The 13,818-nt window shown below is 36.9% G+C and overlaps 1 protein-coding gene and 1 long non-coding RNA gene across 2 annotated transcripts in view; one reads left to right on the top strand and one right to left on the bottom strand.

Moving 5' to 3' along the window:
- Positions 1–11,978, top strand: part of plxna1a (plexin A1a) — a 208,318-nt gene extending 196,340 nt beyond the window's left edge. The window contains exons 26-32 of the mRNA XM_022677283.2: positions 775–878; positions 1,418–1,514; positions 2,003–2,193; positions 3,883–4,052; positions 4,437–4,649; positions 6,920–7,070; positions 11,634–11,978. Of these exons, the coding sequence (XP_022533004.2) occupies positions 775–878; positions 1,418–1,514; positions 2,003–2,193; positions 3,883–4,052; positions 4,437–4,649; positions 6,920–7,070; positions 11,634–11,729 (1,022 nt within the window). The 3' untranslated portion in view covers positions 11,730–11,978. The remainder of the gene's footprint in view (positions 1–774; positions 879–1,417; positions 1,515–2,002; positions 2,194–3,882; positions 4,053–4,436; positions 4,650–6,919; positions 7,071–11,633) is intronic.
- LOC111195804 (uncharacterized) lies at positions 8,055–9,295 on the bottom strand. The gene is made up of 2 exons (XR_002651833.2): positions 8,737–9,295; positions 8,055–8,152 (listed from the first exon to the last, which is right to left on the bottom strand). It is a non-coding gene; the product is annotated as an uncharacterized LOC111195804 (long non-coding RNA).
- Positions 11,979–13,818: the final 1,840 nt, after the last annotated feature.

The following is a 13,818-nucleotide window of genomic DNA, read 5'->3' on the forward strand; positions in this document are numbered from 1 at the left end:
TTATTTATTTTTTATTTTTCTATCAACGCCCAGCCTATAGTGACTTAGAACCACATTTTTTTCTGTACTTTATTGTAGTTTATTATTAGTTAAATCCAACCAAAGTTGACTTTGCAACCTAAACATGTTACTCCACATTACATTTACTGATTTAATTTATTGACTTAATTTACTGATGAATATACATATACATATACGACAAAAACCGATCAGTTATCACCGAATATGTTTTAAAATATTTTAGCAACAGATTTAGTTGAGAAATAAGGAAAAAGAAACGTCACCTGCAGCTTCTCCAGAGAGAGGGTGCTTTTCCAGGTGGGGGTGCTGAATTCAGCATCATTTTATATAGCTACTTATTTTATATAGTGATAATTACTTTAACTTGAAAAGTTAAGCTTGAGGTAATATTTTGTGTCATTAAGTGTCAAGTACTTGTGGTTTGTCTGTCGAACATAAAGATGAACGTTTGTTTAATTCCATACAGAATTATAAATTACAAAAAAAAAAAGAGTTTTGATAACTTAATTTTTATTCTTATTAGGATTTAGAGTGAAGTTTACAGTGCAATTCAATTTTCTTTTATTCAGCTGACTTAAAAATCACATTTAGAACAATTTTAATTTTTTTTGTTTGTTTGTTTTTTTTGTTTTTTGTTTGTTTTTTTTTACAGTGTATTAACTACAGTGATGAGCTTAACACTGCTAAACACATGGATGCATCTGGTGTACATCTGATTGTGATCTCTTTCCCAAATTCTTTTCCTTGTTTCAGAATGGCGGCAAAGCAGAATGGCCAGAATTGTTCTGCAGGATGAGGACGTTACTACTAAAATCGATAATGACTGGAAACGACTAAACACTTTATCACACTATCAGGTATTCCTTACACTAAGTTGCACATACTTAGTTAATAGTCATCATTTCATTCAATTAATATAAGCTTTGATGTGCTCGAATAACTTATATACGTTTTTTAACACAAAAGTTATGATTTATAATGATTAATACTTATAATGTATAAAAAATGAGCTATTAATTTCCCCTTGATCTTCAGAAGAACCAACTGATGTCACTTCCTGTTGTAGATGTGTAGAATGTTCCAGATGTTTTAGATGGGGTGATGTGTTACGGTAACAGGACTGAGGGAAAACCCAGGAACTAAATTGTGTATTTTAACTTAAATATTATGGATTTGTTATGGAAAAATGTTAAGATAAGATGGGATTTGGAGTCATATGACAATTAAAAAAAAATACATCTTTGAAGGATTTAACACAAAAGTTATGATTTATAATGATTAATACTTATAATGTATAAAAAATGAGCTATTAATTAAAAAAAAACATGTGCAATGTGAAAATCATGAAATTTTTCTTAGTTCGCTAATTTTTTAAATATTTAATAACTTGTTTCAGGTTACAGATGGATCAGTTATCGCTCTGGTGCCGAAGCAGAACTCGGCCTACAACATCTGCAACTCCTCCACCTTCACCAAGTCACTCAGCAGATATGGTGAGTGGTTTTCTCTGTTTATCTCCATTTTTCTTGTTTGTTCTCCATTTTTTTATGAACAACAGACCATTTTAAGAGGAGAAGATAGTAGTTATGAACAAGGTTTCTCTAACCTATGAGTGAGTGCCTGCCAGTGTACAATAACAAGCATTACGTCAGTAGAGAAGAATCCCTATAAATCCAATTTGTTTAATCAGGAAAAGCAAATTAATAATCCATGCCCTCAAAAGTCACTTGCATGAAAACTACTGTAGTTAACATGTATTGTGGCTGCAGGTGCATGTTGTTGTTTTTTTGTTTTTTTTTTTTGTCCGACTTGCATTATAATCTCGTGAGAGCGAGGCGGCTGCAGTCTCTTTTTCTAGTGTAACATAGAATTAGTAATATGACTCAATTAAATAATTTTTCACACTGTAGTGAGTGGGATGGTATGTTATCTGGCACAGTGTAGTATGAGGCAGGTGACTCTGGTGTGTCTCTGTTATTAGAGAGCATGCTGAGAACAGCGAGTAGTCCAGACAGCCTCCGCTCCAGAACACCGATGATCACCCCTGATCTAGAGAGCGGCACCAAACTCTGGCACCTCGTCAAAAACCACGACCACTCAGACCAAAGAGAGGGGGATCGAAGCAGCAAGATGGTTTCAGAGATCTACCTGACACGACTTTTAGCTACTAAGGTAAGACGGCAGGTTATTATTATTATTATTATTATTGTATTAGTGTTTTATATTTAGAATAGAATATATTTAGAATAGAATATAGAATTTCCTCTCGGGGATCAATAAAGTATCTATCTATCTTTTTTATTAAGCTAAAATGACACTATCCTTAGGAGACATGTGCAGTTTAATTTACTCAGTGATGGAACTGATTATTCATTTTACAGGGGGTAAATTGAAAAGTGTGACAAGGTTGAAAAAAATGGGGGGACTGAAATTGCAGTTTTGTATACAAATAATTTTTATTTTGAGAAAATTCTATATCAGTTACAATAGACTAATCAGTAGAGTAAGGGCCTTTTGCTTGTTGTAACTCTTCCAAATTAAACATATATACATATGTTTAATTTTTATGTTTACATTTGTTTTTTTTGAGAATCTAATAACACATATTTAACTATTCAAAACATGTACTGGTCAAACTTATGCAGCTTTACTTTTCTAATCTTAAATGTAACTCATGTTCCATTTAAAAAGCATGTCTAAAAAAGCAAGTCAACTAATTCCTTTGATTTTCTCTCAAAAAAGGCTTTTGTTTTAAACAAATGGTTGACTGTACTTTCAAATTATTGATATTTCTAAAAAAAAAAAAAATCACTCCTGTTAATGTCACCCATTCCTGTCCCTGAAACTCATTCCTGTTACTTTTTATGTTTTGAATAACAGCAATTGAAGTAACAGGAATGAGTTTTTAGTGTATAATTAGCAAAAACATGACAAATAGCTAAATGGCGGCTATGCTAATAGCATGAGGACACTGAGCACATTCTATTGATTTTCCCAATTTTTTTATTTTAAAAATAATCAAATAACATCTAAGAATTACTTAAGGCAACAGGACAGAGTGTTGAGATTGAGCTCCTCAGTCATTACAATTACAATAAGATCAAATATACAGAAAAACTAATGAGGGAACTTCATTTTGCTCTCCCCTTGATCTTCAGAAGAACCAACTGATGTCACTTCCTGTTGTAGATGTGACTTGTAGAATGTTCCAGATGTTTTAGATGGGGTGATGTGTTACGGTAACAGGACTGAGGGAAAACCCAGGAACTAAATTGTGTATTTTAACTTAAATATTATGGATTTATTATGGAAAAATGTTAAGATAAGATGGGATTTGGAGTCATATGACAATAAAAAAAAATACATCTTTGAAGGATTTTAATAATTATATTTCATTGTAAAATTTATAGTTAGAGAGCGGGGATTGGTAACAAGTGGTATATTTTAAGTGTTCTAAGTAGTTTAATTATTAATTAATGTTTTTAATTACATATCTTACTTTTGCATTTTGGTCAATTTACAAGACACCATGCTTAATAGTAAAATGTATTTTAAATATATTTTGTGTGCATATTTATACATGTGATTTCCTGTAGACAGAAATGGCAACGATTTGACGCAGTTGCTCATAATGTAATTTTTATTTGTCTGATGTTCACTGAAAATGTAATTATGGTTTGTTGTTAATTAAATCATGACTTTATAATTCATTTTAATTTTGTGGTTTTCATAAATTAAAAATCTAAGGTCTGGATACAAATCCTAATAAGCATTTCCAATGTGTTATAAAAGTAACTGCATTATGAAAAAGAAAAGGCTTGATGTTGTGCAGTTAAAGCATGTGGCAGCATATTTCTTCAGGGTACGTTGCAGAAGTTCGTAGATGACCTGTTTGAGACGATATTCAGCACGGCGCACCGCGGCAGCGCCCTCCCCCTCGCCATTAAATACATGTTTGACTTCCTGGATGAACAGGCAGACAAACACCAGATCACAGACGCAGATGTGCGGCACACGTGGAAGAGTAACTGGTGAGCATCGGTTTTATTCTGATTTGCAGAGCACTTTCTGAAATGTACATTATTATAAAGAATCAGCTGTACTGAAATCATACCAAGTACATCTACATGTAAAAAAGCGAGCTATAATTAAGAAAATAAATCTTAAAAATGTCAGATTCAGTCTGTATTTGCTGTTCACACCACCACGCAAACAACACACCTGTGTCACATATGATGTTAAAGATCTAATGTGGGCCACTTTTACCTGCTGTGTGAACGTAGCCTTGGGGTAGAGATATACTTGCTGTTAACATTATATTATTCATGCATATTCACATGCATGATGGCTGCCTAGAGTATCCTGCATCTGTTTCTAACCTGCTCTTCTTCTCCATGTTCTTTTTTTTTTTTCAGTTTGCCTTTGAGGTTTTGGGTGAATGTGATCAAGAATCCTCAGTTTGTGTTTGACATCCACAAGAACAGCATTACGGACGCCTGTCTGTCTGTGGTGGCCCAGACTTTCATGGACTCATGTTCTACTTCAGAACACAAACTGGGCAAAGACTCGCCTTCTAATAAGCTGCTCTATGCTAAAGACATCCCCAACTATAAGAGCTGGGTAGAGAGGTGAGTGAGCCAATCAGAATAATGCACTGGTATGTAAATATATATTTTTATTATTTATTATTTCATATTTCATATATGCCAATGGTGTGTCTTCTAATATGGTGTCCCATTTTATTCATTGTTGTTATGTGGTTGCTGTGGTACTAGGTGGTTGCTTTGTCTTCACCTTTTTATTTAGTTTAGTAGCACAAGTGGTTGCTAAGGCATTGCTGTGGTATCCCTGGTGGTTGCTAAGGTTTTTTGCAAGGGTGTTGCTAGGCGGTTGCTGTGATATTCCATGTAGTTGCTAATGTTTTAATAACTTGCTATGTATCTCAAGTAGCTGATAAGGTGTAGCTTTGCAGTTGCTATGACATTCATAGTGGTTGGTAAGGTATTGCTGAATGGTTGCTCAGAGGTTTTAATGGTGTTTTGTGTGGTTGCTAAGGGGTTGCTAGACAATTGTCATATCCCAGGTGGTTGCTTAAGTTTTGTTAAGCATCATTGTTAAGCATTTTTAAGCATCATAACCTGCTATCTTATGTGGTTCCTATCATATTGCAGGTGGTGGTGGCTGTGCAATTTCTAATTGGTGGCAAATGTATGAATAAGTGATAGAGAAGATTCTGCTTTGGGATTTGTAAATCATGAAATACCTGGAAAAGTCACCAAATTAGCAATTTCTAGGCCTGGATAGGTTTTGGAAAAATACCAGAAAGTTTTGGGAAAGTCATGGAAATTTGCTTTTCATTTATTCATCTCTAGGATCAAAGAAAATCCTTCTAAATTTTATTTTTATGGCATTATAAAAAGCAAACATAAATAAAAAAAATAAAAAAAATGTCACTGATCAACTTAAAGAGCATTGTGTGTCGCTATTGCTTAAAAATTTATATTGATTAGATTTTCAGACCAGAAGTTACAGGAAGCTGAGACAGGCTGTTCTCAACATTAAAACAAACCAGAGGAAAAAGGAAAAGGTGTTGTGCTAAAATCCGACACTTGGGGAATTCTTGGGAATTCGTTTATGTATTGTAACAGTAGATTAACCCTTATTTATTAACAGAAATAAAAGAAATCTGAGGATAATCTTTATACTCAGTGTGCTGTGGGGGGAAAGCGTGTATGTAAAGAGGAGTCGGATTCTGACGGAGAGTTAGAATTCAGCACAACACCTGGCAAAGCAACTCGCCGAACTCTAATATAACTAACATTCTACAAACCAATTATTATAAAGTATAGAGAGACTCCGCCCATGTAGCTGATAATGACGACAGGATGTAGAAAAGTTATTTTTTTCTGTTCGATAAACTGCAGTGTGAAACCAAAACTAACCAGAACAAATACAGTATATGGGCCATTTCACCAAATGAATGCCATTTGTTTGTTGCAACTCTTCCAAATTAAACGTATTTATTCGATTTTTTAAACTCTGAGTCTAATAACACATATATTTAACTATTCGAAACATGTACTGGTCAAACTCGGGAAGCTTTACTTGATTTTTTACTCAAGAAAGTCTGTATTTTAAGAAATGGTTAACTACATTAATTACTTAATTAATTAATAACGACACTTATTCCTGTTACTGGAACTCACTCCTGTTACTGGCAATCATTCCTGTTACTTTTTATGTTTTGAGGAACAGGACTGAAAGTAACAGGAGTGAGTTTTAAGCATACAATTTGCAAAAACATGTAAAATAGCTGAATGGCGGCTATGCTAACAGCATGAGGACACTGAGCACATTCTAATGATTTCCCCAAAATAAGATAAGATCAAAGGGTACTTAATGTTGGTCTTCCCATGATCTTCAGAAGAACCAGCTGATGTCACTTCCTGTTGTAGATGTGACTTTTGTAGAATGTTCCAGATGTTTCAGATAGGGTAATGCTTTACGGTAACAGGACTAAGTAAAAGCCTAGGGACACAACTAAAATGTGTATTTTAACTTAAATATTATGGCTTTATTATGAAAAAATATTTTTAAAGCATAGATAGGATAGAGATATTTAGAGTCACACGACAATAGAAAAAATTATTAATGTTTTTGATTAAATATTTTACTTTGGCATTTTACATTTATTCATGAAATCTTTTGGGGACAGAAATGGCACCCATTTGATAATGACATGAACCATGGTGCAGACTCTGTTCCGGGTTTTTCAGTGAGAAAAGTGCTCTTAGTTTTATTGCCAAGGTCTACACTGATATTTAACTCAAATGCATGGAGAAGTCATGGAAATGTATTGGTTAAAAAGTGTTAATGTATGTTTCTTGTTTTTTTGCAGATATTATGCGGATATCTCCCGCATGCCGACCATCAGTGATCAGGATATGAGTGCGTATCTGGCAGAGCAGTCTAGACTTCACGTTAACCAGTTCAACAGCATCAGCGCTCTCCATGAGATTTACTCTTACATCATCAAATACAAAGATGAGGTAAACAGAGGAGAAACATGCATTGATAATTGCATGTGTTGCTTTGTTGATTGATTTATTTATTGATTACTAGTTAGAGCTGTGCGATTAATCGATTTTATCGATTAATTCAAATCTACAGTTAAGGACGATGTGTTTTTATGAAAATCGATTTTCTCTGAGTTTTAATTTTCACCACCGACGCTTCTCTGTGAGCTCCTGTACTTCAGAGTGAGCTTAGCCCCGCCCCTAGAACCACGAAATTCACAAGACACAGGCTGCGTCCGAAATCGCGTACTTAAGCAGTATGTACTGGATTGGGGTGAGTACGCACTGCTTGTCGAGCAAAGCAGTACGCTTTTTCAGTACGCCAGACCGCAGTACGCACGCAGCCTCGGACGCACTACATCCACCATCTTACCTCTGACGCCCTTTCACCTCTCACCCCTCCTAACCAGCGGCACACTTTACAGAGCTTTACCCTAATTAATTTCATTAAAATCCCCTCATTAATCAGCTCTTATTAATAAATAAACCCCCAAACTGTCCTATTTAATAAACACTGACTGTAAATAAAACTTAAAATTAATATTTCCTCAAATATGAAATATTTAATAATAAATATGAACAGACTGTTTAATATTCATGAAGTATATTAATAATACTAGCTTATGCAACAAAACAATTATCAAAAAGTTTCAAAGATAAATACCAAAATGTTAATTAATTCCTGCCTTTCCATTTCACCTCAGAATTTCCTTTTCTAGCCTAAATATGTAAACACATGATCCTTATTGTTATACATTATCTTTTACTGACTGCATTAAACATAAAGGCAACATATATGCATTACTGATGTAAATAAAATATGCTAGAACCAGTCAGTTTCTGGAAAACTGGGGATCATATTTGGCAATAAAAAAATATTTTAGTTATTTTATTTAATATAATTTTTCCCTCACTTGCATATTTACACAAATACATTTCTCACAAAATACAAGAATGACAAGTCTTTAAAGTAGCTTTATTTATTTTTTTTATTCATTGTTCATTTTTCTCCCTCTCTTCATCTTCATCCTCTCGAGTAGGAAGGATAGTTGAATCTGAAACACACACAGATTAAAACAGTTTAGCTTGGTCATTAAACAAATATAATATAAATTCTGAACAACATAAAAGTCTTACCATCCTGGCTGGTTAGCTAGCTATTTAATAAAACTAAATAAAATGGTCAGATTTTGGTTATAATTTATTAATGTGATTTTTGGCAACCAGTCTGTCTGTCTGTTGAAAAGCCTCTCTGATATCAGCAGCCTTTTTTCTCAGATGAGTTTATACAGACTGATCAGTATTAAGTTAAAACTGCCCCAGCTCTTCAGCACTGCAGCAGTATACAGGGCTGTAGTGAGTTAGTAAACGTTGGTGTTGTAGAACAGAAGATTAATAAAGAGTTGTGATAAGTTTGATAACTCTAGCTAAGCTAACTGATCTCAGTAGCACAGGGCTAACGCTGCTCAGTAAAGCAGTTCAGATACGAAAATAAAGATGTTCTGTCTGCAACAGCATTAATAACAAACCCACACCCCTATAACTCGCTACTTTAACTTAAACTAACCCTCATAAATCTTTCATTTACAGCCTGATATCACAAACAACCAAAACAGTTTATATATCTGAATCTCCTCACCTCATAAACTTCTCTCTCTCTCCACTCCTCTCCCCCGCCGCTCCGCCGCTCACTGACGGGTCACTCAGCTCAGCGCGGCTCCCGGTGGATTGTGGGAAATATTAGCGGGTGAAGTGTGCTGGGCTTGTATACTTAAAAATGTCTCCCGGTGCAGTACGTCATCCGGGAACTTTTCGCGTACTCAAACTCGCCTACTGCGCATTCGGACACACTACCCGATCTCGCATACTGCTTTTGCATACTGTTTAGTATGGAAGTACGCGATTTCGGACGCAGCCATACAGAACTTGCAGAGATGTTTCAGACGATATGCTGATCTCACCGATACGATTTACGGTTTTCGTAAAATTATCGTACGAACTTTCCCCATAGGAATGAATGGGCGGAATGTTGGCCATCTCACACACACCAGCCGATCCTGCGCACGCCCCCCCTCTCTGCCCTGCTCCTCAGTACTGTATCTGTATGGAGAAGATACTGCTGAACACAACCCACACCAGAACCAATACAACACTACACACACCCCACACCACACACACGCACACACCACACCACACACACTTCAAACCACACATACCCCACACCACACACACTCCACCTCACACACTCCACACCACACATACCCCACACCACACACACTCCACCCCACATACACTTTAAACCACACTTCAAAACACACATACCCCAGACACCACACACACTCCACACCACACATACACCACACCACACACACTTCAAACCACACATACCCCACACCACACACTTCACACCCCACACCACACACACTCACCACACGACACACAGTCCACTCCCCACACTCACTCCACACCACACATACTCCACACCACACAAACTCCACAGTCCACACCACACACACTCTACACACCACACACAGTCCACACCACACAAACCCCACACCACACACACTTTAAACCACACACACTCCACAGCTCACATACCCCACACCACACACTTCACACCCCACACCACACACACTCACCACACGACACACAGTCCACTCCCCACACTCACTCCACACCACACATACTCCACACACCACACCACACTCTCTACACACCACACCACAAACACTCCACAACAGACACACTCCACACCTGATACACACAACTCACCCCACACTCCACCACACATACTCCACACCACATTCCAAACACTCCACACCACACACACACTACACAACTTAGTAACTATTTGACAAGCCAACTTAAAGTTCGTTCACGAACTTTGCCTTTTCTAGTTCTTCTTCTTTTTGGCAGTCGGCACGCCTATATTTGGTGCATTACTGCCACTTACTGGACACATATAGAACGACATATTAAGTAGATAGGCAGAACCATTAAACTAATAAATAATCCCAAAAAATAATAAAGTAATTTATTAAGAGAAAAAAAAAAAAAAAAGGAGGAAGGAGGGAGGACCAAACATTAGTTTCCCTCTTTTTTACCTTTTAAATCTCTTCTTCATTCACATATATCAGCCAAGCAGAAGCTATTACTGCCATCTAGTGGCAGAAAATGGAAGTGACACCAGAGTGTGTTACAGTAGGCGTGTGAGACTTCACAAGGGGCCGTCTGGCTCTATTCGATGCTGGTTTTTAATCCGACTTGAGTCAATGCCTCACAATACATGTGAATCCGACTCCTCCTCCTCTTTTCCAACCGTCACTAATGCAGCATGACTGGGGTAGCATCACAGTGCTCTCAGTGGAAAGCACCGGATCCCCAGCTCTGATAAATATCAGCTTGCAGACGTCAGTGCTGACCAACATTACATAAGGAGTAATGAGGGGAGAGACCGCCCCCTACTGTACCCTCCCAGAGAGAGCATGACCTACTGTACACTCTCTCTCAGACTTATGGGGAAGCAGCATGATCCATGATACAAACCAGCATGATGCTGAGTCTGACACTGTCTCTCTCTCTCTCTCTCTCTCTGACTGAACATAACCTGGAATTGGATTCATCCGCTTTGGAAAGAGACCGCATCACACTCGTCCAGTTTAAAATGATTCTTCTGCATTCTCACCAGAGAGGGCCCTAAATCCCCCAAATCCCAAAAGTTATGGACATCAGCTTTTAATTGACAGTACTTATGACAGAATGTCTCAACTAATCTTTAGGGCTGTCACCACATTTACGTTGATCTGAAGTCAATAACTAACGACTCTACTTCCACTGAACTATAATCATTATCCACACAACCTACTAATCTAACCAAATAGCAATTTTGAAAAGCACTTTTCAAAAAGCAGTTTTTGATTACAGGAGATTCATTGAAATACATTTACATTTAAGGCATTTAGCAGACGCCCTCATCCAGAGCAACTTACAACAGTGCTTCATTGTTTACTTTAGAAAATAACCATAGTTAGTTTGTAGAGGATCAAGAGATACACAAAGCTTGATCATGTTTAAAAGAATCTAGGAGATTTTTTTTTTTTTTTTAAGATTAATTCAGAAGCTCTTTGAAAAGTTGAGTCTTTATTCGGCACGTGAAGACAGCGAGTGACTCTGCTGTTCTGACTCACAGTGGAAGTTTGTTTTACCACTTTGGTCCTAGCACAGAGAAGTAGCACAGAGAAGTATATAAGTGTTTTCTAATATATTTCTGTGTTTTCAGCAACAATACTTTATGAAACCTAGTTCATATTTTGCCTGAGTATAAGTCATTTTAGATGGAAAATAGCAAAAACAAGTTTGGAACATAAAAAACATAAATGTCTCTCTATATTATTATTATTATTATTATTATTATAAGTAATTGAGACATTTATTAACTATTTAACAATGTTTATTAATGTTACAACCAGTTGTTGAAGTTGAAGTAAAATGTTACCCCCATTTTTATTAATGTCTCACATTATTCTGTTTACACAGATCCTCTCTGCACTACAGAAAGATGAGCAGGCTCGGAGGCAGAGGCTGCGCAGCAAACTCGAGCAGGTCATCGACACCATGGCTCTGTCCAGCTGAGGACCGTCTTCCTCGCTGCCTTTAAATCATCCAACACAGACTTACAGACTAACAGACTGCACGATGGAGGCAGCCCACTGGAGACCCTCGCGGCCCAGGAGGAGAGGCATTCTTATCAGCTCCCCTGTACTCAGAGCGGGACGTCCCAACTTTTTATTTATTTATTATTATTATTATTATTAAGGGTCCAAGCAAAAAACTCTTTTTGTTCGGATTATTATTATTATTATTATTATTATTATTATTATTTGCCTTAAAAAAAAAACCCGAAATGCACAGACAAATCCATAAGTCCTACAGACCTGAACAGGTAGTAGTAACTCCCAGTACTCAGACTTCCAAGCTCAGCACGATCAGCCTGATGGTGGCGCTATAGCAAAGGTTTTGTATCTTCTACCCTGTTTGACATACAAACTTAAATATTTTTTTCCCTGCTTACAAAAAAGCCTAAAGAACCATATAGCTCCTCCTACTTACATTTCGAGATACTGTATTTTTTGCACTATAAGGCACACCAGATTATAAGGCGCACAATTAATAAACGTCTATTTTCTGGTCTATTTTAATACATAAGGCACACCGAATTATAAGGTGCATTATGAGATACTAGTAAGGAACAGGGGTGTTGCCATTATCTCCTTCTAATTCGGTGGTGAGACCTGTAAAGCTAGGCTAAGCTAAGTAAACAAAACTGTAATTCTTAAAAATAGAAAAAAAAAAACGTTTTTGTTTAAAGTTAAACGAGTGTTTTCTCCTTCTAATTCAGTGGTGGGACCTGTAAAGCTAAGCTAATTTAAGTAAACAAAACTGTAATTCTTAAAAAAAAACTTTTTCTTTTATAGTTAAACGAGTGCTGGATGTTCATCTACACATATTTCTCTATTAAAAACTGTTTATTTGAGTGAATAAAGCACTTCCATTTATTTACAGTAAGCTTAGATTTCCAGATTTCCACTAATGCCGCCTGACAGAGCTACACTGAGGAACCCTGAGTGTTTTAGTAATCCAGGGTGATATTAGCTAGCGGTTTATCCCACTTAGCTTGTTTTAACACAGTAAACAAGCAGCCTACAGTCCGGTATACTCACCTCTGTATGGCAAAAGAGCTAGCAAGGCTAGCAGGTAATGCTTACGCTGCTCCTGCAGTGCTAGTCAGGGTTAGCAGCAGGCTACAGGCCGATAATACTCACCTCTGAATAGTAAAAGAGCTAGCGCTTAGTGCGGTTAGAGGGTAATGCTAATACTGCTCCAGCAGTGCTAGCCAGAGTTAGCAGCAGGCTACATGCCGATAATACTCACCTCTTAATAGTGAAAGAGCTAGAGCTCAGTGCAGTTAGCGGCTAATGCTAATGCTGCTCCAGCCTCGAGTCTCAATGCTGGAGAACTAAACTGAAACTCCTGTATAACGCGACACTTCAGCAGAGTGGCTTTACTGCTCCTTAATACCTGACTGATAAAATTAATACATAAGGTGCATCAAATTAAAAGGCGTACTGTCAATTTTTGGGAAAACTAAAGAATTTTAAGTGTGTCTTACAGTGTGAAAAATACGATTATTGGCATAACATGGAACTGCACCTCTAGGTGGAGCTATAACAAAATATATAAGCAGAAAATCGACAGACTGACAGAACTTTGCGTGATGGTAGTATGTGATGTGATGTCATGGATCAGGATCTATGAGAATGATATCATATTTAAATAAAAAAAAAAACATGGCTGCCATCAGCCAATCATTTTTTCAGCAATGATCCTTGTTGCGCTAAAAGTGCTTGGACCCCGTGACTCACTTGCAGTTCTATTTATTATGATGATAATTATGATTTTGTTAGAAGAACTCCAGCTGCAGCAGGAGGTTTGAACAGTGGAGAAACAAACTTTTAACGCCTCAGATCTGAGACTGGACACAGCCAGAGGAGTTAACAAACGATCACTGGAGCTCTTCATACTTTAATTACAGTTTTTAGTTTGTTTGATTAGATTCTTTCTCCGCCGGGTTGTTTGACTGCCTACGTGCTTTAATCTCCGTCAGCTCCTTCCTATTTACAGGAAGATCATTAAACAAAAGGGTATATATGTGTGTGTGCGA

This window comes from Astyanax mexicanus, chromosome 13, assembly GCF_023375975.1.
Source record: "Astyanax mexicanus isolate ESR-SI-001 chromosome 13, AstMex3_surface, whole genome shotgun sequence".
NCBI lineage: Eukaryota > Metazoa > Chordata > Actinopteri > Characiformes > Acestrorhamphidae > Astyanax > Astyanax mexicanus.